Source organism: Carassius auratus, chromosome 22 (assembly GCF_003368295.1).
Source record: "Carassius auratus strain Wakin chromosome 22, ASM336829v1, whole genome shotgun sequence".
Taxonomy (NCBI): Eukaryota; Metazoa; Chordata; class Actinopteri; order Cypriniformes; family Cyprinidae; genus Carassius; species Carassius auratus.
The window spans coordinates 31,179,026-31,205,672 of NC_039264.1; the positions used below are offsets into that span (position 1 = coordinate 31,179,026).

Sequence of the window (26,647 nt, forward strand, 5' to 3'; positions counted from 1 at the left end):
ACTCATTTCACCTGTTTACCTTGTCTTTTTATTGTTGTAAATAAATACTAAATATAGCTGCAAGCAGCAATTACAGGGCCAAGCACTAAAGAAACAAGCATCAGACAAACTGCTGAAATTAGTAACTGAAGTAATTTTAGGATGATTTCAGTCAAAACTACTGAAAAAAAAAAATCATAAATACAACCTCTAGTAATTAGATTTATTGGCTTACCACGTTTGACCAATATGTGGCGCTGTTATCAAATGAATCAAAGCAAACAAGTGTCATTTTGGCATGATTCCTGTGGTATGCAAAAAAATGGTTTTGCCTATAAACATAAGATCCATAACATTTTATCAGCATGAAGATGATGTGATTTTGGTGAAAATATAACAAATGGTCCAGGAGGCGTTTGAAAAAGAAGGATTTTAAAGAAAATCAAAATGGCAGACAGGAAGTTTGGCTGTCTATGGCAACATTTGTATCACTGTTCTCAGCATGACCCAATGAATCTATTAATAGCAGTCTCATTACAATAGGCAGAATTCACAGAAAGCTATTAACATTTATTTGTAATTTCATTATAACTTTCTCAAATTCACTATTCACTATCTCAGAACTTTTTGAGTACTTTCACGTCATTGTCTCAATGGTGCATACGTTTTTGTAAAAGTACACCAATGCATTTGTAAAATATAGCATTGACAAATCGCCAACTTTGCATTTATTTGCTACTTACTATAAAAATTTTGTCAATTTGGGATTAGCATGCTAGGATAGTACATACATACAGTGTTTATATTCAAAGAACATGGCAGGTGAGAGTTCTGTGGAGGATTTCACATTGAATTGTGGTTTTATTTACTCAAATACCTAGCAAAAGTGTCAAAAGCCAGGTGAGGTTTTTTTTTTTTTTTTTTACATAAAGCCCACAAAGAATAGGACAGCCAAAATATAGGGCTTTCCCTTTGTTGTGTTTTTGAAGTGCTGTCATGCACCTTTTAACAAAACTTAAGCACTTCAGTATTTTGTCTGCATGCCCTGCTGTGTCATATTTTCTAATGTTAAGATTGCAAACCTGTCTATATATTTTTCATAAGTGTTCCAGTTTTCTCGTTTTAGTACTATCCTGGAGAAAGTGAGTCTGCTGGGGAATGACTTAAAAAATTCAAAGTTAATAGACACATTTTTGCTGAAATTCATTGTGGTGTTGTTCTTAACAAGCATGGTTCATTTGCCAAGTGTCCTGGGACAAGTGAGGGAGTGAGTGTCCTTGGACAGGTGAGGGGGCGAGTGTCCTGGGACAGGTCAGGTCCCAGGTGAGGGAGTGGGTATCCTGGGACAGGTGAGGGAGTGAGTGTCCTGCGACAGGCGAGGGAGTGAGTTTCCTGGGACAGACAGGTGAGGGGGCGAGTGTTCTGGGACAGGTGAGGGGGTGAGTGTCCTGGGACATTTTTCTTCTCTCCTCTCCTCTCTCTCGCTCCAGCTCCAAGTTCATCAAACAACTGTGGTAAGAATATTTCATCAAGGACTAGTGATGATATGGCTTTGGATGCATCTAGCTCAGGGATTCCTGAACATTGTTCGGTTCTGGAAACAGAGCCCCTGCAGCAGGGCAACTGGGTGAAGGTGAGGCAGCGTAGTCGTGGGTCAAAACACCGCTCTTCTGTTCCGATCAAAACATTAAACAGGTTCTCCCCACTCAGTGATGCACCCACTGAGAAACCTGATGAAAGTGCTCTAGTTATTGGTGATTCTATTGTACGGAACGTGAATATAGAGACACCAGCCACCATAGTCAAATGTGGCGCCACTCTTCTGTCTAGAAATATGGCACATAGTCTTAATGTTTATACTTGACTAACTGGGGCCCAGGTCAGGAAGCAGACAGACTGGCTAAACCGACCGTCTGCTAGCTGCCTCCCGTCACAGAGGTCAGTTAATTCTCAGCGCATAGAGACTCTTTCACCTAGATATCACACTATAGAGACTGTGTCTGTTCCCCGAACTAGAAAATTTCCAAACCAAGTTGAGTAACAATTTAATTGAGATTCAACAAACAGATGCAAAACGGATAAACAAATAATAAAGCTTGGCTTATTGAATATCAGATCCCTTTCTACGAAAACATTTTTTGTAAATAATATGATCACTGATCATAATCTAGATGTGCTCTGTTTGACAGAAACCTGGCTAAAACCTGATGATTACATTATTTTAAATGAGTCCACCCCCACATACAGGTGAGGTCGTGAGTGTCCTGGGACAAATAGGTGAGGGGGCGAGTTGAAGCTGGTGTAGCTGCTCAGGAAGGACATCAAACTCCAAAGCGAGACAGAGGAGAGAAGAGCACACGTTTTCTTTTTTTGAGAGAATGCTTAACAAATACATTCTTCATTAGCCAAAAGAAAACAGTGGGAAAAAATGCGTACATTACAGTTTTTTTTTATATCTTTTTTAAATGTCATATTGTCAATGAAACGACCTAATTTCTGTAGTTTATTTTTGTGATGCAAGTTAAAAATGAAATGCATAAGTATACTTATTCATTTGCCGTGTGTAGTTTCCGTAAATAAGCCCGAGTACTCTCTGTACATTTTGTATTTTGTTTTGCATATTTACATGTGTAAATAAAAGAGAAGTACTTATGTACTTTTTTTTTATTCAGCTTATAATTTTTTCACAAAACATTATTTTATGTTTATTAATTTTTTGTCCTGTAAATATTTTTTTTACACATTAAAACAAATTGTTCAACAACTGTTTACAGCATAGTTTAGGTTTAACATCACAAAAACAACAACAGTTTTGAGTCCGGCCCTGCCTCATGTGTTCTGGGGTCTTCAGGAGGTCAATCTCTTGGTGAATGGCCAGCACCTCCTCAGTCTCTTGGACGACAATGCGGTGGACAGTGGAATGAGACACATGTCAAACACTTTGGATACCCTCTTTATGATGTACCACTGGCAGACAGAAGAGAAACACCAGGGTCTGGATTGTGGCACCAATCACTGTTGGCGTTCACTTCTCAGAAGATCCAGCAGCACTGTCTGGGCCTCCCTTGCTCAGTTGAAAACCATTACAAATGGCAGATTCAGCTTTATCCTGCAGTACAGGAGTCTGGTCTGATTTAGGGAAAGGAAAGGAGAAACTGTTTAGAGCTATGACAACATAATTAGTAGAAGAAATATTGATATATGATACTTTTAGTAACTACCAATACCATATCGGGAAAAAAATACTAGTCATATTTAAAACCTTCGCTAAAGGGATAGGTCACCCATAAATGAAAATTCCAAACCTGGAACAACTTGATGGTGAGTAAATGATTACAGAATTTTCATTTTTGGCTGAACTGTCCTTTAAGTAAAAGTATTATCTTGTATACTCTAATATACTTGAGGTATTGAGAGTAAAACCACTGCTTCCTACTTCTTTTGCTGTGAGTTCATGCATTCAGGCATATTTTTCCAAGACATGCTTAAAAAACCCATACAATTGTCTCTGAAGAGTGATATGTTTACTTTAAATGTTAGTTTTTTGTTGTTTAAGTGACATTCAGCCAAGTATGGAGACCCATCAGAATTTGTGCTCTTCATTTAACCCATATGAAGTGAACACACACACACACACACACACACACACACACACACACCGTGAACAGCCATTTATGCTGTGGTGCCCACTGAGCAGTTGGGGTTCAGTGCCTTGCTCAAGGGCACTTCAGTCATGATATTGCTGGCCCGAGACTCAAACCCACAACCCTAGGGTTAGGAGTCAAACTCTGTAACCACTAGGCCACAACTTCCCCATAATATATCCCGCTTACCACTATTGGACTCAGGGGCAGTAGGTCATTTCATGTCACATGAGTTTGCCCGACAACATAACATTCCGTTGATTCCTTGAAACTCTCTGCTGGCAGTGGAGGCGCTAGATGGACGACCTCTTGGAGATGGAAGGAATCAAACTCTCTAACCACTAGACCACGACTTCCCGCTAAGGGGCAGTTATATAGGTGCAGTTCCACACATTACAGGTGGGGAACCAGGCAGGAGACTGATGGAAAGCTTGTCCACTGTTAGAACCTGTTAACACTGGTGTTCCACTCTGTTATGCTAATTTCCACCCGTTAGACAAGTAATTTTAAATAATAGTTTGAGAGTAATGTTAAATGTTTGGCATACTTGTGTCTTATTTTTTGAGGTGAGGAGCACTAACAGCACATTTAAATTTTGAGCAAAACATTTTTATTACTTACCAACCTATAGTACCTGTTCTTAATAATCAAGACACATTCTTTTCATAAGAAATTGTTTTGAAAATAAAAATAAGATGTCATAAGGGACATATAGGCTACTATACAAGAAAAGCTCATTATTTCTAAACATTTATATTATTAACATGTTGTGATAACCATTTGTATGTCCCTTACAGGGTGGAATATTTTAATTTCTAACGCGAGGGGCAACTTTGCCGATGAGGGCAAAGGGGGAGTGGCTCCAGCCACTGTGTGTGACGCAGATTAACTGAGGCACCATTCATTACTCTGGCGCCGCAAAATAGAGTGTGCTGCATATTCGTGTTGCAACCTGTTGTAACCTGTTGGCTGCTGAGTAACTACCATGTGAGCCTGACGGGGAAAAGAAAAGAATGGGAAAAACTCAGTCATAAGAGTTAGCTATGTCAAGTGATAACAAGTTTAAAAAAGCTTGTGTCGATTCACAGCCCATGACTAAAATACACACGAGTATATTTAACACTTTTGGCTTGCTAGCACACAGACATCGTGGTCACGGTAAAGATTTATTATGAAGCACTTGCTTCCTCTAGTTCACTTGTTGATCCTGTGACACAGGATAAAAGAAGCAGACATTACCAAAAGTTCAATATCAAGTTCTGCACATTCACCAGACTAGAATGTAAAATGATATGAACGTAGACGAGACTGCCAAGGTGCACTGGAGAAATGAAACTGTGGATCTAGAGCGTTTCATTTCAGAATAAATTTAGCACAGACTGAAATTCAGTCCGCTCAGATACTCAGATACTAATATCATTACTGGGGTCAACTGCGTTCACACTATCGACGCGGGCGCACGCTATGAGCGCGTCAAGTTCATTGCGCGTCTACTCGACGCTGCGTGGAAAATGCAAGCTTCGAGGGTGCTTCCGTCTTCTTTAGTAAATCCTCCTTCGGTTGTTATATTTATTCATATTTATATTCACGGCCTTCTATTTAAGTTTTGGTAAAAAAAAAAAAAAAAAAAAAGTGTGAGGTAAAAAAGAAAAGAAAAGAAAAAAGGACAAAACCAAACGGTTTTCATATAATTTCACTGTGTAATTATTTAAGAATTGCATGACAAAAAAACATCTACATGTGGTGATTTTCATATTATTTCACTGTATCATTCTTTTATAATCGTCTTTAATGTTTATATAATCTAATCATCTTTCTCACTATACATGCATATTTGAAAATTCATTAAAACAAATTAAAATCAAACTGTTTTCTGTAAACTCCACCAGACTGTTATTCTCCATGTCCCCAAGTACCAATGTTGTGATTTTCTTATTTTACTGTATCATTTTTTTTATTGCATGCCAAATTAATGAAACATGCTATCTTTCTCCCTATACAGTCATATTTCAAAATTAATAAAAAAAATGTATTAAAATGTTTTCTGCAAACACACCAGACTCTACATCTCCCCAAGTACCAGTGTGGTAATTGTCATCTTACTTTACTTTATCATTTTTTAATAATTGCTTACCACATTTCCTGACAGATGCTATTGACCTCGCTATATCCACATACAAACAAACCTGGAGACTTTTATTTACTTTTGGCTGGCTTTGGGATGGGTTTTGGATATTGACTGTGTACTGTATTTGACATTATATTTGGCTTGATGAAGGTTGGTAATTCTCATCATGAATTTGTGTGTGAGCGAGCGGTTTCTCAGTCTTGACCCACAACATGGACATGTCATGACATCAAATATTTATATGTTAAGTTGAATAAAAATTTATATAGCCTATTCCAATTTAATATTTGATCTGGTCTCTGGTTACAGACAGTTGACACTGAGAGGTCAAGTAAATACTTACAGCGAGTCTAAATATTTATAATTAATCATAACTGGTCATGTTTTATTCATATTTCCCCTTTGAGCTGATTCACTACAGAATGCTCACATAATGTTGATTTAATGTAGTTATTGATACATGTAATGTTGCAGTATTTTTACAGCATTTTACACAAGTGCCTACAATGGTTAGCAGCACTTGTAGCTTTGCAGGTGGGTTTCTTGAAGCATCTTGGAGACACTGGAGATCATTCACCATAATGAGGAAATGTGCCACAATATACAAATTAGTACTGAGTACTGAGTTTACTGATGACGAAGGGAGAATACAGACAATATACAAGATTACATTTAGCATTTACACATTTAGGTGAGGTTGCAAACATCTACATACAAACACATCAACATCTTAACATGCAAACAATCACGGACGAGGGAGAACTCAACAGAATGGGTATTTAAACAATCGGGAGGTGATGAGGGAACTGGAAACAGGTGGGAATAATCAATTAACCAAAACTAGGAAGGTGACCAAAAAAGGAAACCAAGTTCATGAACGTGACAGTTCGCCCTCTCCCGGAACGGTGCGTCCTCGCACCGCAAGAGGAATACCAGCGGAGGGAGGGTGGGGGTTCTGGAGGCGGGCGAGGAGCAGGCCAAGAGCATGCCAAGAGGTGACGAGGGAGCATGGAGGTAGGGACCAGGGCGGAGTGGATGGAGGGAGGAGCCAGGGAGGAGCCAGGAGCAGGAGGAGCCAGATGGTCCACCAGAGACCAGCCAGGACGGAGATCCATGGTGGAGTCAACTGCGGAAGGAGCCATGGTGAAGGAGGGGTCGACGACACCAGGGGGCCAACAGGCGGAGACTGCACCGGTGGGTGAGGAGCCCAAGATGGAGCAGCAAAGCCGCAGAGCCAGGGTGACGTCGAGGATCCGGAGTGCCTAGGTGGAGAAGAAGGCGACCAAGGCGGAGGCGGGGTTCTGGCAGACCGCTGTGGAGCCAGAGCGACCGAGAATGGAGGTGGAACCAGAGGGAAGGAGGAGCCTGACAGAGCCGGAGGGATGGAATGACGAGGTGGAACCAGAGGAGTGGAGTCCCGAGGCGGCGGATGGTCGACGACTGACCAAGGTGGAGCCGGAGGGACAAGGGAGCCCGGTGGAGCAGGTGGGATGCCAGGCCACGGTGGAGACGAGGGAGCTAAGAGCCAAGGCGGAGCCGCTGGGTCGAAGGACCGAGGAGGAGTCCAGGGCTCGGAGGCGGAGACAGGGCCTTAATGCGCCAAGGCAGAGCTGGAGACTGGCAGTCCAGCGGCGAACCATCGCGCCCAGATGGCACGGACTGAGGGTGAGCTGCGGGACTGACTGGCACCAGCAGGGATGATGAGGAACTGGCTGGTCTAGGAGGAGGAGAGAGAGGAAGGATGGGAGGAAGGACAGGAGGATCAGGGCTGGACGGAACCAGCAGAAGTGGAGCAGAGGGACCAGTAGGTCATGGAGGAGGTGGGAGAGGCAGGCCGGGAGGGAACACAGGAGACACAGAAGATTCAGAGCTGGGCGGAACCAGCGGAGACACAGAAGATTCAGAGCTGGGCGGAACCAGCAGAGACACAGAAGATTCAGAGCTGGGCGGAACCAGTGGAGCAACAGAAAACTCAGGGCTGGGCAGAACCAGCGGAAATGGAGCATAGGAACTGACTGGAGGAAGTAGGAGTGGGAGACTGAGAGTGTATACAGGGGGATCAGGGCTGGACGGAACCAGCGGAAAAAACAGGAAAATTAGGGATTACCTCCATAGACCAGTCCATAAGGTCCAGAACTTGCTCCATATGATTTCCAGAGACTGCATACAGCTCACCCTCTGTCGTAGGAGTGTGGGCAGGGCTTTCCTCCACGCCCTCAATCTCCATGAGGACTCCCACGATGCACGGTGTTGCCGGCTCGCACACCTGGTCAGTCGCGCTCTCGAGATCCTGCTTCCTGTCAGTGATTGGCTCGGGCTCTGCGGTTGCGGTGGGCTCTGGCTCCGTGCGGCGTGATGGTGGTTGGCTGGTCTCTGGGTCGGGAGTGGGGCTGGAGATATCCTCTTCGGCGGTGCTGACGGTCCATGAAGAACCGTTTTTCTCCAGCACCCACTCCACAAAAGCGGCGAAATCCTCTCGGGGACCGTTCGCTGGTAGGCGTGCCTTACACCGCTCGCTCAGGCCGGTGTAGAAGAAGTTAGAGAGCGAGCGGTCTAGCAAGTGAGTAAGGCACGCCAGATCTAAAAAGTCCCTGGTGTGGTCCTCCAGCAAACGGTCAAGTTGCTCCAGGCATAGGAGACGGACTGCTGGGATGGCCATTTCGGGAGAGGAAAAAAAATAAAAAATAAATAAATAAATAAATAAATGAAAGAAAAAACGCTGCTAAATTAAACTATACTGTTTGGTCTGTGATTCTGTTACGAACTAAGGTAGTGCTAAATGTAAAACAAAGTGCAAGAGGAGGATCGGGAACAAAAAAGGAGTTTACTGATGACAAAGGGAGAATACAAACAATATACAAAATTACATTTAGCATTTACACATTTAGGTGAGGTTGCAAACATCTACATACAAACACATCAACATCTAAACATGCAAACAATCACGGACGAGGGAGAACTTAACAGAATGTGTATTTAAACAATCGGTAGGTGATGAGGGAACTGAAAACAGGTGGGAATAATCAATTAACCAAAACTAGGAAGGTGACCAAAAAAGGAAACAAAGTTCATGAACGTGACACATAAATCTTTATTTATTTATTTTTTCTCGCTTGTTTCTTGGTCAAGCACCCAGTTGAGCTTGATGCCTGCTTTTTTGTCATGATTTTAACATGAAATTATTAAAGAATGAGACAGTGGTACTCAGAGTCATGTAGAACAAGAGTCTTTTGGACTTTGCAGAAATATATTTACATTTTTTTAATTAATTTTTTTTTAAATTAATTTTCAAACTTTGACTAATTAGAAGGGTACTATTTTACATGATTCTGGCATGCAATTATTAAATAATGATTCAGTAAAATGATATGAAAATGGCCACAGTGATACTTGGTGTCATGTTGAACACGAGATATCAGAAAACAATTTGATTAAAATATTTTATGCATTTTCAAATGTGACATACGATAGCATTTTCCATGAGTTTGGAATGCAATTATTAAAGATAAAGTAAAATGAGATGAAAATCCCCACAGTGGTACATGGGGATATGTAGAACAAGAGTCTTGTGGAGTTTTCAGAAAACAGTTTGATTAAATTTATGAATTTTCTAAATTTGAGTAGTGAGAAAGATGCCATTTTCTATGATTTTGGCATGTAATTATTAAAGAATGATACCATAAAATGATATGAAAATTAGAACACTGGTACTTGTGGACATGTAGAACAGGAGTCTGGTGGAATATGCAATAACACTATTTGATTTAGATCTTTTTATGAAAAGAAAAAAAAAATCCATTGATTCAACAGATTTAGAATAATGTTAACTGTAGGGTGACCATATGCGCAGTTCATACAGGACACGTCCAGGCCAGGATTTTAATAATGCCTAAAACATCCGGAGCAGTTTGACCAATAACATGCAGGTATTGTACATAATCGACCAATCGTGGGGCTGCGTGTGAGAAGGTGAGCTCTGGGAACGATCAAAGCGATGCAAATGCGCACGTGTTTGTTCGTTCGATTGACTTGAAGCGTCGCTGTGCACAAAAAAAAAAAAAAAAAAAAAAAAAAAAAATTAACGAACAAACACGTAAAAGCGATTCGAAAGCATAAGGAGGAGTCTGCTCTGCTCTTTATAGCTCTCATGAATGTTACACAACGATCGACCTGCACAGTGCAAATAGCCAAAACCTGGATATTTTAGGCATTACTATTAAAATCCTGACTGGGACGTGTCCCGTATGAACTGCACATATGGTCACCCTAGTTAACTGTAAATAGGAAGACTTTGGTCAAAACATAATCCAATGTATGCATTTATTTAGCAGAAAAAAACAACTACAATAACATATATATATATATATATATATATATGAATATGAATATGAATAAATATAAAAACCGAAGGAGGATTTACTAACGAAGACGGAAGCGCCTTGAATACGCGCTCGCACACATCTACCACGCAGCGTCGAGTAGAACTGAGCAGGTGAAGCTCGCGCAGTCTGAAACACGAGTTAGGTAATGACTCGCTTCCACAGAGAAGTTCACAAGAATGTTGCTTTCACTTTTAATAACTAGCCTACCTGTAAATCGGTGTCTCTTGTGTAGCAGAAGAACAGAACGCGTTCACAAAACAGAATCTGTATTCATATCCTGCGGGGAAAATTGTGAAAATGAAGCTTCTCTGTAATTCTCTTGCGTGGATATTGTTTTTACTCAGCCACGGTAAGACATTTATTCCTTACATCAACTCTCTCGAGCACGATTTCTTTGTGTCACGTTGTTAATGATAAAAAAGTAGTAACCTAACGCAGCTGAAATACAGTTTAGATCAATTTCAACGAAATTGTAAGTAACAATGCAGCCCAAATATAAAAACATAACATGGTATCATACCGTCAGTAAATGTTGAAACACTTTACATAAACAGAGCAAAGCCTAAATAAGCTATACTATTTACATGGGAAAAATATAGGACTTAAATATATTCTGTTGAAAACATGGCACTGTATTATCTGAACATCATATTTTTTTACGAATCTAGACATGTTTCTCTACTCAAAATCTTCATGATATAGATATAGACAATATAGAATATTGTAGCAGTGTTGTATTGTTTATATATTCTTTTTTCTTCAGTTGCATCTGGTGTTGGATCAGATAAACTGTCGGTGTCAGTGATGGAGGGAGATTCAGTCGCTCTACACACTGGTGTTGCTACAAACCAACAAGAAGATATTAAATGGTATTTCAGTGACACTCGCATCGCTCAAATCAGTGGAGATCTCCGTTTTATCTGTTCAGATGTTGAGTGTAATGAAGGGACTGAGAGATTCAGAGACAGACTGAAGCTGGATCATCAGACTGGATCTCTGACCATCATGAACATCACAAACACTGACTCTGGAGAATATAAACTGAAGATCATCAGTAGTACCAGCAGCAGTGAAAAAAACTTCAATGTTATCGTCAAAAGTGAGTCAATGTATATGTGTGTGTGTGTCTATATATATATATATATATATATATATAATTTTTTTTTTTTTTTTTTTTTCATAAAATGTGTAGCTGAATTCAGATGGAGATGACAGCATCTAATCATCTCCAACCAGATGATAACTGTGTTTAAATGAGAATGTTTTTTTTTTTGTTTATCAAGAAAGGGCAAGAAAGGGCTTGTTGCTTTCATCTTCACAGTTGATTCATGTGGAGTTTGTTATTAATTCCAGCAGAAAGATCCTCCAGCAGCTGTTGGTTTGTGTTTCAGGTGTTCCTGCTGCTGAACGAGATGAAGTGAAGACAAACGAGGGAGAATCTGTCACTTTAGATTCTGGTGAAAGAAGAAAACCAAATGATGTGTTGACATGGTTTTTTAATGACACTCTCATCGCTCGAATTACTGGTGATCACAATAAAACCTGTACAGATGTTCAGTGTAAAGATAATGACCAGAGATTCAGAGACAGACTGAAGCTGGATCATCAGAATGGATCTCTGACCATCATGAACATCACAAACACAGACTCTGGAGAATATACACTAGAGATCATCAGCAGCAGCAGTTTTAGTATCACCAGAGTGAAAAGATTAAATGTTAATGTCATTGGTGAGTGTATAATTCAGTCATTCAATGCGTTTTCTATAAAAAAAGAAAGCTTAACTCAAAACCATGTGAATAATGTTAGTAACATACCAACAATAATATCAGGCTATTTCCAGTGGCTTGTTGAGTTAACAGTGGTGTGACATGTTCACTGCGGTTACAAAAAAAAAAAAAAAAAAAAGGCACCATTCATCAGTTAAATCAATGCCATACAATTTTGACCAAAGCTGTAAATATGTCTGTCTGTCTTTATCTGTTTCAGATTCAGGGTTGTCTTCAGCTGCTGTAGCAGGAATAGTTGTTTCTGTTCTGCTTGCAGTCGCAGCTCTGATTGCTGGTTTGATTTACATTTACTGTCGCTCCAAGAGATACAGCAGAGCACCACAGCATGTAAGTATTTCATACAGCTGATGATGTGGGAAGACACAACTTCAAAAGAATAATGGTTCATTTAATTTATTTTTTTGTTGTTTGTGTAAGTGACACATCAGATACTTTTACCATTTATGAATCTGTTTTTTGTTTTTTTGTTTCAGGTGAATGGTGTTAATAAAGACATTGCTTTGAGTGACAAAGGACATCTTTAAATCAATCTCAAGGTGAAACTGGCTTAATAATAATAATAATAATAATAATAATAATAATAATAATAATAATAATGGAGAGTCCAGGATTTCAATTTCAATTTAAAAATAGATATTTGTAAATGAATTAAGAACATTTAGACTAACATGATATATGAGCAATAATGTAAATAACTAAACAACACGTGGGAATAGATGTATTTTTCAATAAATGCTTTTTTCAAAGCTGCTAAAGTGTTCTAGACAGGAATGTTGAGCGATTATTTCTTTCTTATCTTTTGCAAAAAGACATAAGACATTTCTCTTTTGCAAGAAGACATAAGACATTTCTCTTGCCTGTTCACATCCTCCTACAACTGTGACACAATGAGTGCATTTTCCACAATTGCCTCACAGAGAAGAGCATTATACAGAAATGTCACTCCTCACACTCTTAGTGGAGGACAAAAAGTGCTCTTCATAGTCTGCACTACTGATACTGTAAATGTTTCTACTGTTTTTGACTGAGATTATTATGTTACAAATGTATATTTGGATTAGTCACTAACATTAACCCAGACTGGAACAAACTCTGAATAGCATTGCTTTTTATAGCCTACAGTATGTCCACCCTGTAAGCCTGGAAAGTCACTGATTTATTTTGAGGTTAATGAAAGACCTACTGTAGCTGAGAGTATTTAGGATCAGTGCCTGTAACTGGATGCGGTGTCGGAACATGTTTCTCTGGTGATTGGTAATGTGCTGTTGTTGTTTTGTTTTTTTAATCATGAATAAATAAGAACTGGAAACAAATGTTTGGTTTCTCAATGCTGAAAGAGGTACACTGTTATTAATGCAACATCAACAGAATATTTTTAGACATTTTCTTTTTCCGTCCTCCTGAGTCATCAGCAGCCGTTTAAACACTTCTGTCTTTCACACAAAAGTTGGAATGGAAGGCTTACTAATGGGAATAAGAAAGGTGGATTATCTTTTTCTCCCTTTTATGGCATCATGTCTTGTTATGGGCAAAAAACATGTCTGAACTGATACTAGAAAGGGCGGGCCTATATTTGAGGCCCGTGCAGGGCTGTAATCCACCTCATCCAAAAGGTATTTTGTTCTCTGTTTTCATCTGGGAGCATGCTCTTGATATAGCCTATGTAGACTATTTGACCATTTTGTTGAGTTTAAAGGGTCCCCCTTAAAAAAAAAAAAGACACTGTGCGCGTTGCAGCTTTTCTGCATTATTTATGTTTTTTTTTTATTTTTATTTTTTTATGTGTAATGCATGTTGTGGCGGTAAGAACAAATGACAGACACAGTGGGTGTGTTGTCTGAATGGAGACCAGATTCCCGCTGCATTGACATGTAGATGCTTTACAATCCACATTACAGTCAGTGGATGATTCACTGAATTAGTCATTTGCTATTTTTTTTTTTTTTTTTCGGTAATAATTTGCTCTCTTTGTTGAACACTAAAGTTGAAGTCTTCCTAAAACCATACTAAATAGAGTTAGTTGGCCAGTAACGACTACAGGTGGAAAGATATATCTGATTATAATGTGAAAAGAATTTGGTTCACTTGTACACAATCCCTATCAAATGAACTACAATATATGTATACATGATAAACTAAACCAGTAATATCCCATTAAAATACCAGTTTATAATGCAGAGATTTAACTTGACTACAGTGCCTTATGGTGGGGTAAGTTGAAATGCTGGCTCGATTTACTCCACAGAATTTGGCTCACTTTGCCCCATAGGCCATTTAAAAAAAAAAAAAAAATAGCCACTGTGGCTAACTAGTTCACATAGTCTTATATATATATATATATATTTTTGACTGAGGGGGGCATTATTCTGATGATGTAAAACGGTTGCACTCGGTGAACTACTGCTGCTGCCTGTCGATGTTTATTACCGCAACACAAGTCGGAATAGACAACTCTGAAAATTAAATATTGACATGATGACTACAGCTACTGAAAGAGCTTACAGGTGGTGATGGATATAAGTATAGTCTCAAACCATATGCCGTACCATCGACTTTTTCCCACAGGGAGTATAAAACCCTGGGTCTCAAGGGAAGTCCGTGCTGAGAAACTCTTCCAGCGGCCGCAGCATCATGATTAGCATCGGCATGTTTTCATCCTAACAGGATGGCACAGCATCTCTTATCTCAGCCATTTGTAAGCTGTTTCAGTACTTCAGAACTTTTTAAATATATATATTTTTTTTAATGAGTGTGGTGATGGAAATGACAAGGTGGTTGTGGAAATGACAGGGTTGTGATGGAAATGACAGGGTTGTGATGGAAATGAAAAAAAAAAAATTAACGTGAATGTAGAGAAAGAGTAGATATATTTGTTAGAACAAATTCTCACACTCATCGCACTCATTGAACTCAATTCACAAAGTCATTAAAAATAACCACACCTGCTGTTTGATAGTGCTGAGATTGATGTATAAAGCTGATTTGTCTCACAGATGAAAGTTTGTAGTGCATACTGTAAACAACTGAAAATGCTGATGGCAATGCAAAAATATAAGCAATGAATGAAGCATTAAAATTTCAACATTGTGAGATAATTATGAGGCTTAATAACTGTGAGTGTTTCATAGTGAAATTAGATTAACTGTAAAAAAAAAAAATGCCTGAAACTGCATCATTTAAACAGAGATGTGGACTGTGGAAGATTTTGAGCACCTTGAATGTGTATGTCAGTGTATGTGTGTTTGCATGTGTAGGGGAAAGGGAGTGTTTGTGCACGTGGGTGTGTGTGAGTGATTCAAGGCCAAATCTAATGAGATGTTTCACAGATTCCTTTCCAAACACAGTAATTTCCTTGTGATGTTTGGTCACTGGTGCAGACTCAGGGATTGGGCCTATGATATTCTTGACTTGGTACCAGATTTTGGAAAGGATGTGTTTGAGTTCAGCGATCAGAGCATTGTGAAAGTTTTTCATAGAGTGCTAGGTGTTCTTACCATTTCCCGTTTTGGATGATGTATTTGGAGAGTCAGCCTGTCTCATTTTTTAAATCAGTCTATCATACCGCTGGCTGTATTTCTTTGCCTTTCTTAAGCTTTCTTAAGCTTGGCTTACTCTCATTCAGTACTGCATGCACTACCCCTCCAGTGTTTGGAATGAGATCTGGCAGAAGGCGGTGTGGGTAAAAGGTCAACATTCTGTTCTGGCTGCTAAGCAACATCAGGAGAGTGTGTGGTGGTGGAAAGATAAGCATGCATTGAGACACTTTTTTATTCTCCTCTAGTCTATTTCTTTAACTGATTCTCTATTGTTTCCTCAAAAGGAGTAGTTTGATCCTTTTTCTTTTTTCGTCAGGTATCTCACCCTGTCTCTTAGGTCTCTCTTCAAATTTTATAGGCTCAGGTTTTATTTTGTCGCTATACGCCTGTGACCTTTATTTTGTTTGTTAAATAGATAAAAATGAAATCTATTCATTTAAAGTAATATAACTTAGTAATCAAAATAATATAATGATATAAATATAAATAGTATTGTAATACATTATAATATTAAAAAAAGTATTACACAAATACTCTTGCAATCCATATCAATTGTACTTTTTAACCATAATTGTCATTTCCACAACATGCTGTCATTTCCGCAATCACACAGGGAGGTGCGGTGGAAATGATATTTCTGTAGTTGTTTTGTGAAAATTTTTTTTATAACTTCACTGATTAACTTTGAATTAATACTTAGCATTTCATGTATGCAAAATATTTTATTGAACTTAATTTTTTAAAAACAATTATTAAATGTATAGCATGTTTTGGAAGTGTCGAATAATAATAAAATTAACCAATCAAGCAAAATTTACCTTGAATTTTCTTCATTTGTTTTTGATGAAAATACCTTCTATAACCTCGCTTCATCTCATTTGGAGGGCTAGATTTCCTCTTTTCATGACATAGGCAAAACAAATTTTTGTGCCTATTAATATACAGTAATAGGTCTAATATTACCACCAAAGCAAACACAAATATTTCTTAATCAGTGGAAACATTACAGTGTTTTCTGTCGCAATAAGTGCTTGTTTAGTCAAAAAAAAAAAAAAAAAAAATTTGATTGTAGTTCTTAAATTCAATCATTCAATTAATAGGAGCCGTACCACATCGGGAATTATTTATCTAATAATTTTAACAGCCAGGAGTCACAACTACACACCAAGACATTGTTGAGATTATTTGTAAAAAAAAAAATTAAAAAAAAAAAAAATCCATCCTGAATGAGTTAACCTTTTTTATGCATCCCAGTCATCTCAAACCTTCCTTCAAACCTTCACTTTGCAAATTCCAAAACATAATTTTAGAGATAATAACAGAGCCTTGAGACAATGATATGTAGGTTAATGCTGTTATCACTGCAGTTTTAATCCAGTTAATAGAGAGAGAGAGAGACATTCAGAGAGAGAGGTCATAACAAGAGTTCCTAAAGTTTCTTGCTTCTAATATGAGGTAAAGATAAAAATACAAAATTAACAAAAATGTGACAGCGAACACAAGTTCACTATATATATAAAAAAAAATATTTATTTTTTCAAGAAATTAGGAGAAAATCTCTTGAAAACAAGACAAGTTTGTGAAACCTAAACAAAAGGACACTGGAGTGGACCCTACAACAAGGCTTCAGAAGGGAACGAACACAAAAAACTGTTAGAGAAGAACCACTTACAAACTTCACAGATTTAACAAAAAGGATTATTCCATCTTAACAAGGATTTAACCACAAATCAAGTCTGAGAAGAGCAGACAACAACACAAGCTCAAAATCAGAAGGAAAACCCAGAAACACTGTTTAAAGATACTTTAACAGTAAGGGCAAGACCTTCACCACAAACCTGCTCTTCTACACGTCACCCGACTGCATGGCACACTGCCTCCTGCACACTGTTCCAGTATCACACCAAACATGGAATCTGTAAAGGCAGACAATTGTGCATTTATGTGCATCTTCTTCAGAAAAAGAACCAGAGAACAGACACCTGACAATAAACTTTTATCAAAATGGAACAGTAATGATACAGGGAAACAATGCTGCCCTCACAAACTTTGAGCAGACATTACACTGCCCTGGAACAGCCAAAGGGAAGCAGGAACACCCGCAGGCTCCAAAAACCCAGAGACTCCTCAGAAAAAACATGACCGCTACAACCCCAGCTGAGAAACAGCCAGTGAAAACAGAACTCCAATGGGAAGTTCCTACACGGAGAAATACTTTTCCCAGGCCTTAAAACAACAAAACTCTGGTGCCCAAAAACAGGGGATGCCCTCAGAATACGTTCCGACTCCACCTTTGGCACACCCTCACATATCATTATACACACAGGCACCAACGACTTGAGAAGGGAACAGGAGAGAGTTGGGCAGCTGATCTGCAGAGTAGCAGAGAAGGCTACAGAGATCTACCCCAACACAAAGATCACCATCTCTACCCTCTTACCCCGCAGAGACATCCACCCAGACACCATCCAGAGAGTCAACGCTCACATCTCCAAAGGATGTGCTCGCCTACCCAATGTGCACCTGGCTCATCACCCCTCCATCACAATCAGGGACCTGTATGACCATGTACACATAAAGAAGGACAAAGTCAATGTGTTTGCAAAAACACTGAAAGACACAGCGTGGGGCAGACAAAACACCTTCACACCCCTAAAAACAACACAGCTGTCAACCTACAGAACACAAAACCAGACACCCAGCATAAACCTACAAACTCATCACAGAGAATGACCACCACTGGCTGCACAATACCAGAGACCCCCACAACATGCTAAAATCCACACCAGAACACCCCATGCACCAGCACTACACCACCACAGATCTACACCAGCCCATCAGCAGAAACCCCAGTTTGCACCAGATCACCACCAAAGACACCCACCTTTACTTTTCCAAAACACTATATTACATTAGAAAAGGATTACCTCTATTTTTGAAAACAGGAACTCTATACCGTGAACTCTTCAAATTACTCTGTCAATATCAATGTGGAATATTCAAGGATATAAGAAGAGCTCAAACACTGAATTCCAGAAGAGCATCAAAGAGATGGATATTATAATTTTACAGGAGACGTGGAGCAGGGCAGACACCGTCACGCACTGCCCACCCAACTACAGAGTAATCATCCTACCATCACAAAAACTCAACACAGTCCGACAGGGAAGGGACTCAGGAGGACAAATAATCTGGTACAAATCAAAACTCCACAACCACATCAACGCAGTGAAGCAATGCAAATACTACTCCTGGCTTAAAATCCACAAGGAACTGCTCCCATCCAGAAAAGATATATACCTGTGTGCCATATACATCCCACCATCAGATTTCCCCTACTACAGAGAAGACATGTTCTCCATAATGAGAGACAAGCCACTTCCAGGCCCATGGAAATGTGCTTTGGAGACCTGAACACAAGAACAGGACTACAGCCGAACTTCACCGACACATAAGGGAGCAAATACATCAACAACAAACTTATTAATAATGCATTCTCCCATATCCAAAGAAATAATCACGATCATATAGTAAATAAGAATGGGAAAGACCTCCTGGAGCTCTGTCAAAGCCTGGGTCTGTATATCATCAATGGTAGGTTACGAGGAGACCCTTACGAAAGGAAAATATATTTACCAATATATTTCTTAAAATGTATTGTGATATATTGTTATATATTATTTTCCCTTTTTTATTTTCTAAAATTTTATATATTTGAATACATTTAATAATATATTGATGATACATTATACAATATATTGCAATATATAAATGATTGCCGCTTTCAATGTATTGCAATATATTGGGGAAAAAAAAAATATATATAAGAATATATGCCTAATATATATATATATATATATATATATATATATATATATATATATATATATATATATATATATATAAATGCCTCTTTCCCGTAAACCCCTTAGATGAAGAATGTTTGAATACTGTCGTACCACAAGTGATTTATAAATTATACTCACAACACCTCTAGAAGCCAAACTAAAATCTATCCAATTTACCATAGGATGAGGAGATATACAGACAAATATACATATAGACAAAGCCCTTTAAAGGCTTACTGTTACACATTCCACTCTTGCATCAAAACATCTAAGTGGTTAAATACTGATCAATAAGTTGTTTTATAATCACACAATTTGTTAATTAAATATTTAATATAAGGATGGAAAGATATGGTCAGGTTGGCATCACTTAATCCATTCCTTTAATAATCATCAATGATCTATCAACGTCAGATTTGGACAATCTCGACATTTACATTAAAATTCAGCTTGTTATCAATCAAACAACATCCCAAATACATATATGCATCCACCTGATCTTTAATAGTTGTTCTCTTTATATTTGTTACAAACACGCCAGGTTCCACCTCCACTCAATCACTACGCACGCTCTCACCGGAATACTGATCACATCCACCTGATCCTCATCACCACCCAATCACCTCAGCACCATAAAAACCACACACGCACTCATCCGATGTCCAGTCATGTTCGCGACAAGATCTTTCCTGTATGTTAACTCTAAGGACTAACTCCTCTTCTATTTACCTCTCTCCAGCGATCCTCCGAAGATCCGTGTGTGTGTGTCTTACCTCTCTCCAGCGATCCTCCGAAGATCCGTGTGTGTGTGTGTCTTACCTCACTCCAGCGATCCTCCAAAGATCCGTGTGTGTGTGTCTGTGTCTTACCTCTCTCCAGCGATCCTCCGAAGATCCGTGTGTGTGTGTGTGTGTGTGTGTGTCTTACCTCTCTCCAGCGATCCTCCGAAGATCCGTGTGTGTGTGTCTTACCTCTCTCCAGCGATCCTCCGAAGATCCATTTGTGTCTTACCTCTCTCCAGCGATCCTCTGAAGATCCGTGTGTGTGTCTTACCTCTCTCCAGCAATCCTCCGAAGATCCATTTGTGTCTTACCTCTCTCCAGCGATCCTCTGAAGATCCGTGTGTGTGTGTCTTACCTCTCTCCAGCGATCCTCCGAAGATCCGTTTGTGTCTTACCTCTCTCCAGCGATCCTCCGAAGATCCGTGTGTGTGTGTCTTACCTCGCTCCAGCGATCCTCTGAAGATCCGTGTGTGTGTCTTACCTCTCTCCAGCAATCCTCCGAAGATCCGTGTGTGTGTGTCTTACCTCTCTCCAGCAATCCTCCGAAGATCCGTTTGTGTCTTACCTCTCTCCAGCGATCCTCTGAAGATCCGTGTGTGTGTGTCTTACCTCTCTCCAGCGATCCTCTGAAGATCCGTGTGTGTGTGTCTTACCTCTCTCCAGCGATCCTCCGAAGATCCGTGTGTGTGTGTGTCTTACCTCTCTCCAGCGATCCTCCGAAGATCCGTGTGTGTGTGTGTCTTACCTCTCTCCAGCGATCCTCCGAAGATCCGTGTGTGTGTGTGTCTTACCTCTCTCCAGCGATCCTCCGAAGATCCGTGTGTGTGTGTGTCTTACCTCTCTCCAGCGATCCTCCGAAGATCCGTATGTGTGTGTGTGTCTTACCTCTCTCCAGCGATCCTCTGAAGATCCGTGTGTGTGTGTGTGTGTGTGTGTGTGTGTGTGTCTTACCTCTCTCCAGCGATCCTCCGAAGATCCGTGTGTCTTACCTCTCTCCAGCGATCCTCTGAAGATCCGTGTGTGTGTGTGTGTGTGTCTTACCTCTCTCCAGCGATCCTCCGAAGATCCGTTTGTGTCTTACCTCTCTCCAGCAATCCTCTGAAGATCCGTGTGTGTGTGTCTTACCTCTCTCCAGCGATCCTCCGAAGATCCGTATGTGTGTGTGTGTCTTACCTCTCTCCAGCGATCCTCTGAAGATCCGTGTGTGTGTGTCTTACCTCTCTCCAGCGATCCTCCGAAGATCCGTGTGTGTGTCTTACCTCTCTCCAGCAATCCTCCGAAGATCCGTTTGTGTCTTACCTCTCTCCAGCGATCCTCTGAAGATCCGTGTGTGTGTGTGTGTGTGTGTGTGTCTTACCTCTCTCCAGCGATCCTCCGAAGATCCGTGTGTGTGTCTTACCTCTCTCCAGCGATCCTCCGAAGATCCGTGTGTGTGTCTTACCTCTCTCCAGCGATCCTCTGAAGATCCGTGTGTGTGTGTGTGTGTGTGTGTGTCTTACCTCTCTCCAGCGATCCTCTGAAGATCCGTGTGTGTGTGTCTTACCTCTCTCCAGCGATCCTCCGAAGATCCGTGTGTGTGTCTTACCTCTCTCCAGCGATCCTCTGAAGATCCGTGTGTGTGTGTGTCTTACCTCTCTCCAGCGATCCTCCGAAGATCCGTGTGTATGTCTTACCTCTCTCCAGCGATCCTCTGAAGATCCGTGTGTGTGTGTGTGTGTCTTACCTCTCTCCAGCGATCCTCCGAAGATCCGTGTGTGTGTCTTACCTCTCTCCAGCGATCCTCTGAAGATCCGTGTGTGTGTGTGTGTGTGTGTGTGTGTGTCTTACCTCTCTCCAGCGATCCTCTGAAGATCCGTGTGTGTGTGTCTTACCTCTCTCCAGCGATCCTCCGAAGATCCGTGTGTGTGTCTTACCTCTCTCCAGCGATCCTCTGAAGATCCGTGTGTGTGTGTGTCTTACCTCTCTCCAGCGATCCTCTGAAGATCCGTGTGTGTGTGTGTCTTACCTCTCTCCAGCGATCCTCCGAAGATCCGTTTGTGTCTTACCTCTCTCCAGCGATCCTCTGAAGATCCGTGTGTGTGTGTCTTACCTCTCTCCAGCGATCCTCTGAAGATCCGTGTGTGTCTTACCTCTCTCCAGCGATCCTCTGAAGATCCGTGTGTGTGTGTGTCTTACCTCTCTCCAGCGATCCTCCGAAGATCCGTGTGTGTGTGTCTGTGTCTTACCTCTCTCCAGCGATCCTCTGAAGATCCGTGTGTGTCTTACCTCTCTCCAGCGATCCTCTGAAGATCCCGTGTGTGTGTGTCTTACCTCTCTCCAGCGATCCTCTGAAGATCCGTGTGTGTCTTACCTCTCTCCAGCGATCCTCCGAAGATCCGTGTGTGTGTCTTACCTCTCTCCAGCGATCCTCTGAAGATCCGTGTGTGTGTCTTACCTCTCTCCAGCGATCCTCCGAAGATCCGTGTGTGTCTTACCTCTCTCCAGCGATCCTCTGAAGATCCGTGTGTGTGTGTGTGTGTGTCTTACCTCTCTCCAGCGATCCTCTGAAGATCCGTGTGTGTGTCTTACCTCTCTCCAGCGATCCTCTGAAGATTCGTGTGTGTGTCTTACCTCTCTCCAGCGATCCTCCGAAGATCCGTGTGTGTCTTACCTCTCTCCAGCGATCCTCTGAAGATCCGTGTGTGTGTGTGTGTGTGTGTGTGTGTGTCTTACCTCTCTCCAGCGATCCTCCGAAGATCCGTGTGTGTCTTACCTCTCTCCAGCGATCCTCCGAAGATCCGTGTGTGTCTTACCTCTCTCCAGCGATCCTCTGAAGATCCGTGTGCGTGTCTTACCTCTCTCCAGCGGTCCTCTGAAGATCCGTGTGCGTGTCTTACCTCTCTCCAGCGATCCTCCGAAGATCCGTGTGTGTGTCTTCCCTCTCTCCAGAGATCCTCTGAAGATCCGTGTGTGTGTGTGTGTGGAACTGTTGGCCCTCAAACTGGCTTTGGGGGAATGAAGGCATTGGTTAGAGGGAGCCAAACACCCCTTTCTGGTCCTCACAGATCATAAGAATTTAGAGTATCTTCGAGTGGCCAAAAGATTAAATCCTAGACAAGCCAGCTGGGTGTTATTCTTCACCCGCTTCCATTTCACTTTCTCATACTGCCCAGGGGTGAAAAACGTGAAGGCTGAGGCCCTTTCCAGATGTTACGCCCCCGAAGAGAATCCCAAAACTCCAGAAACCATTCTTCCAGAAAGTCATTGTCTCTCCTATTTCCTGGTCCAATGAGACTCTTCCTCTTACTGAGCCTACCACCAATACCTCACCGGGTTGCCCACCAGGTCTTCAGTATATCCCCAGGACACGGCGCACTCCACTCATTCACTCCGCTCACACATCACTTGGCACTGGTCATCTGGGGGTCAATGAAACCCTCTCGTTGCTGAAGGAACGCTTCTGGTGGCCCAACATGGCCTCGCATGTCAGGAGGTACGTGATTGGATGTACAAGCTGTGCCATATCCAAAAGCCCTCGCCATCTTCCATCAGGCAAGCTCCATCCTCTGCCCATTCCCAATCACCCGTGGTCACACCTAGGGGTGGATTTCATAACCGATCTCCCTCCTTCAGATAACAATACCTGCATTCTTGTCATAGTGGATAGATTTTCTAAATCCTGTCGTCTTCTTCCTTTGAAGTGTCTGCCCACAGCCATGGAAACAGCTGAACTGTTATTTAATCATGTCTTCAGGTACTTCGGCATCCCAGAGGATATCGTCTCGGACCGAGGCCCCCAGTTCATCTCCCGGGTCTGGAAGGCTTTCCACTCGCTCCTAGGTTTGGCCATCAGCCTGTCCTCCGGGTACCATCCCCAATCTAATGGGCAGACGGAGAGGAAGGTTCAGGAGATTGGATGCTTCCTCCGATTCACCCCACATTCCATGTGTCTCTCCTCAAACCTCACCATCCTTCTGTCTCTCCCTCCACAGAACCTAGCGAAGGGAGAGACCGAAATTCACTATTATCAGGACCCGACCTTTTCTAGCTTTTAGATGTTTAAATGTGTTAATATCATCCTGTTCTTCAAATGGAATAGGTCTATTACAAATTAAATAATGCTCCCAGAGAATATTCTCAAAATCATGAGTATCAAACTTTACAAAGAATTAATTGAATGCTTGTTAGGGCTGGGCGATAAATCGATTTTATCGATTAACTCGAATTTGACGTTAAGGGCGATTTGTTTTTAATGAAAATCAGTTTTCTCTTTAACTTCCACCACCGGCTCTCCCCTTAGGCTTCCGTAGTTCAGAGTGGGCTCGCCCTCCCCCCCACTTTCCTTACAGCCGCACACAGACAACATGACAGTTAACAGCGCAGAGCTCGTTCCAAAGAAAGGCACCATTTCATCCGTTGTTTGGAATTGGTTTGCTTTTTTAGTGTCAGACACAGAACAAATAACGCCACTGCAAAGTGTGTTTAAAAGCCGTTGCTACAAAAGGTAGCAGCACAACAAATTTATTCCAGCATCTTAAACAGTAGGGATGGGTACCGTAACCCGGTATTAAACTGGCCCCGGGGCTAAATTATGAAAGACCTATGTATTTTTCCTTAATAATGTTATCGTGCACATTTTATCTCACCAAACATTTCTAATGTGCGATCATATTAAGTCGTTTGTCTGTGAGATCTGCGACATCGGTCATGCCCGCTGCGGAGGCTGTCTGTCAGTTTTGAAGGTGCATTGTGTCACTGTAAGTTATTAGAATTTTCACTGTTTACAATGGCAGTGCCTGCCATCTCGTTTACAAGCATGTTTTGAGGATTGTTTCCTGTTACACTTATGCACAAAGGGGAAATTTAGATTAAACTACATAAGTGAAAATCAGAACCAAAAACAAAAAAAGAGTACATTTGTTTTTGAGCAATTTCTTTGTAGGGAAAAAAAATCGATTAAAATCGAAAATCGGGTTTGGTGTTTAAGCCATATCGCCCAGCCCTAATGCTTGTGCAAGCTGAAAATCATCTCTATATCCTTCCAGTATTATATTAAAATTATTTTTGTTATCAACACAGTGAACAGCGAACATGAGTCTTTAAACATTTCCCAACCAGTGCATTCATAACACCCTTGTAAGCAGTCAGTCCAAACATTCCCCCCTCCTTAGGGCTGTATGATACAATGGGACAAGTTGAATAGAGTTAAGGTCAGCCCCACCTAGCGGGGGAAGAGGGAGAGATTTACAATGGAACCATAACATAAATCTAGAGGTCTGTTATGTCTTGTTGGACATGTGGCATATTTGTAAAAGTCTCTCAGGGTGTTATCCAGTAAACAATGGTTAAAATCACCCATAACAAACATTGGTACATCCGGAGAAAAAAGTTGGGTTACTTGTAGAATACTTCCTGAAGCTTTATCAGCATTTGCCCATGCTCCATGCTTCTTGCTCAGATGTAAACAGTTCAAAGGGTTAATAAATGATCCTTGAATATTCCTTGATTAAACTTCCTTCGCTTCGCGTCATAAAAACAAACACAAAAAACTAACAACAGAGAAAGAATTTTAAGCATTTCTTTACCAAGTCGGTAATATTTGATACAGTATATACAACAAAACGTCATCAACGTAAAGTGAAATGGGTCCCACTTTATATTAGGTGGCCTTAACTACTATGTACTTACATAAAAAGATAAGTACAATGTACTTATTGTGTTCATATTGTATTGTAAAACACTTTTGCTGCTATTGAGGTGGGATAGGGGTAAGGTTAGGGAGAGGGTTGGAGGTATGGGTAAGTTTAAGGGTGGGTTAAGGTGTAAAGTATGGGTCAACAGTGTAATTATAAATGTAATTACAGAAATTAAATACAGATGTAATTACATGTAGTTTTTTTTTTTTTTTTTTATATAAGTACAATGTAAAAACATGTATGTACACAATAAGTACATTGTACTAAATTATTAATTAAAATGTAAGTACATAGTAGTTAAGGCCACTTAATATAAAGTGGGTCCGTGAAATGTTATGGTACGTATTCATACAGCTAATTGGAACTATTGTGGGACATTGTCTGATCGCTTGGGCCAAAGGCTCTAATGATAAACTAAAAAGCAAAGGTGATGGGGACAACCTTGATGAGTATTCCTGCCAAGATAAAAGGAAGGGGATATAAGAACCAGTGAGCACTCTGGCTGACCATTCAGAATAAATAGTTTTGCCTGCTTGTAGGAAAAGGGAGCCAACCCAAAATGCTTTAGAACAGAACACCAAAAGCTCCACTCCATTCTTTCAAATGCTTTCTCTTCATCCAAAGAAAGGATTGCAGAAGAAGCTACTGTATATAGAAGTAGTATAGCAGCTTCACTGATTAGCTTTAAATTAATACTTAGCATTTCATGTTTTTTTTTTTTTTGGTTTTTTTGAGTGTTTGAAAATGGGTCATGACTTAAAAGTGCTAATGCTTGTGAAAACTATACCATACAATTATCAGAAAATTAACAATAATAACCAGGGTGACTGTGAACAGGAATTATTTAAAGGGGGGGGGGGGGGAATGCTCGTTTTCACTCAAT

At 40.7% G+C, this 26,647-nt stretch overlaps 1 protein-coding gene across 3 annotated transcripts in view; it reads left to right on the plus strand.

The window, feature by feature from the left end:
* The window catches only part of LOC113040362 (uncharacterized), an 88,829-nt gene extending 75,387 nt beyond the window's left edge, over positions 1–13,442 (plus strand). For all 3 annotated transcript variants that reach the window (XM_026198715.1, XM_026198714.1, XM_026198713.1), the window contains 4 exons: positions 10,897–11,232; positions 11,525–11,863; positions 12,123–12,250; positions 12,397–13,442. In XM_026198715.1, coding sequence (XP_026054500.1) covers positions 10,897–11,232; positions 11,525–11,863; positions 12,123–12,250; positions 12,397–12,447 — 854 coding nt within the window. In that variant the 3' untranslated portion in view covers positions 12,448–13,442. The remainder of the gene's footprint in view (positions 1–10,896; positions 11,233–11,524; positions 11,864–12,122; positions 12,251–12,396) is intronic.
* Positions 13,443–26,647: the final 13,205 nt, after the last annotated feature.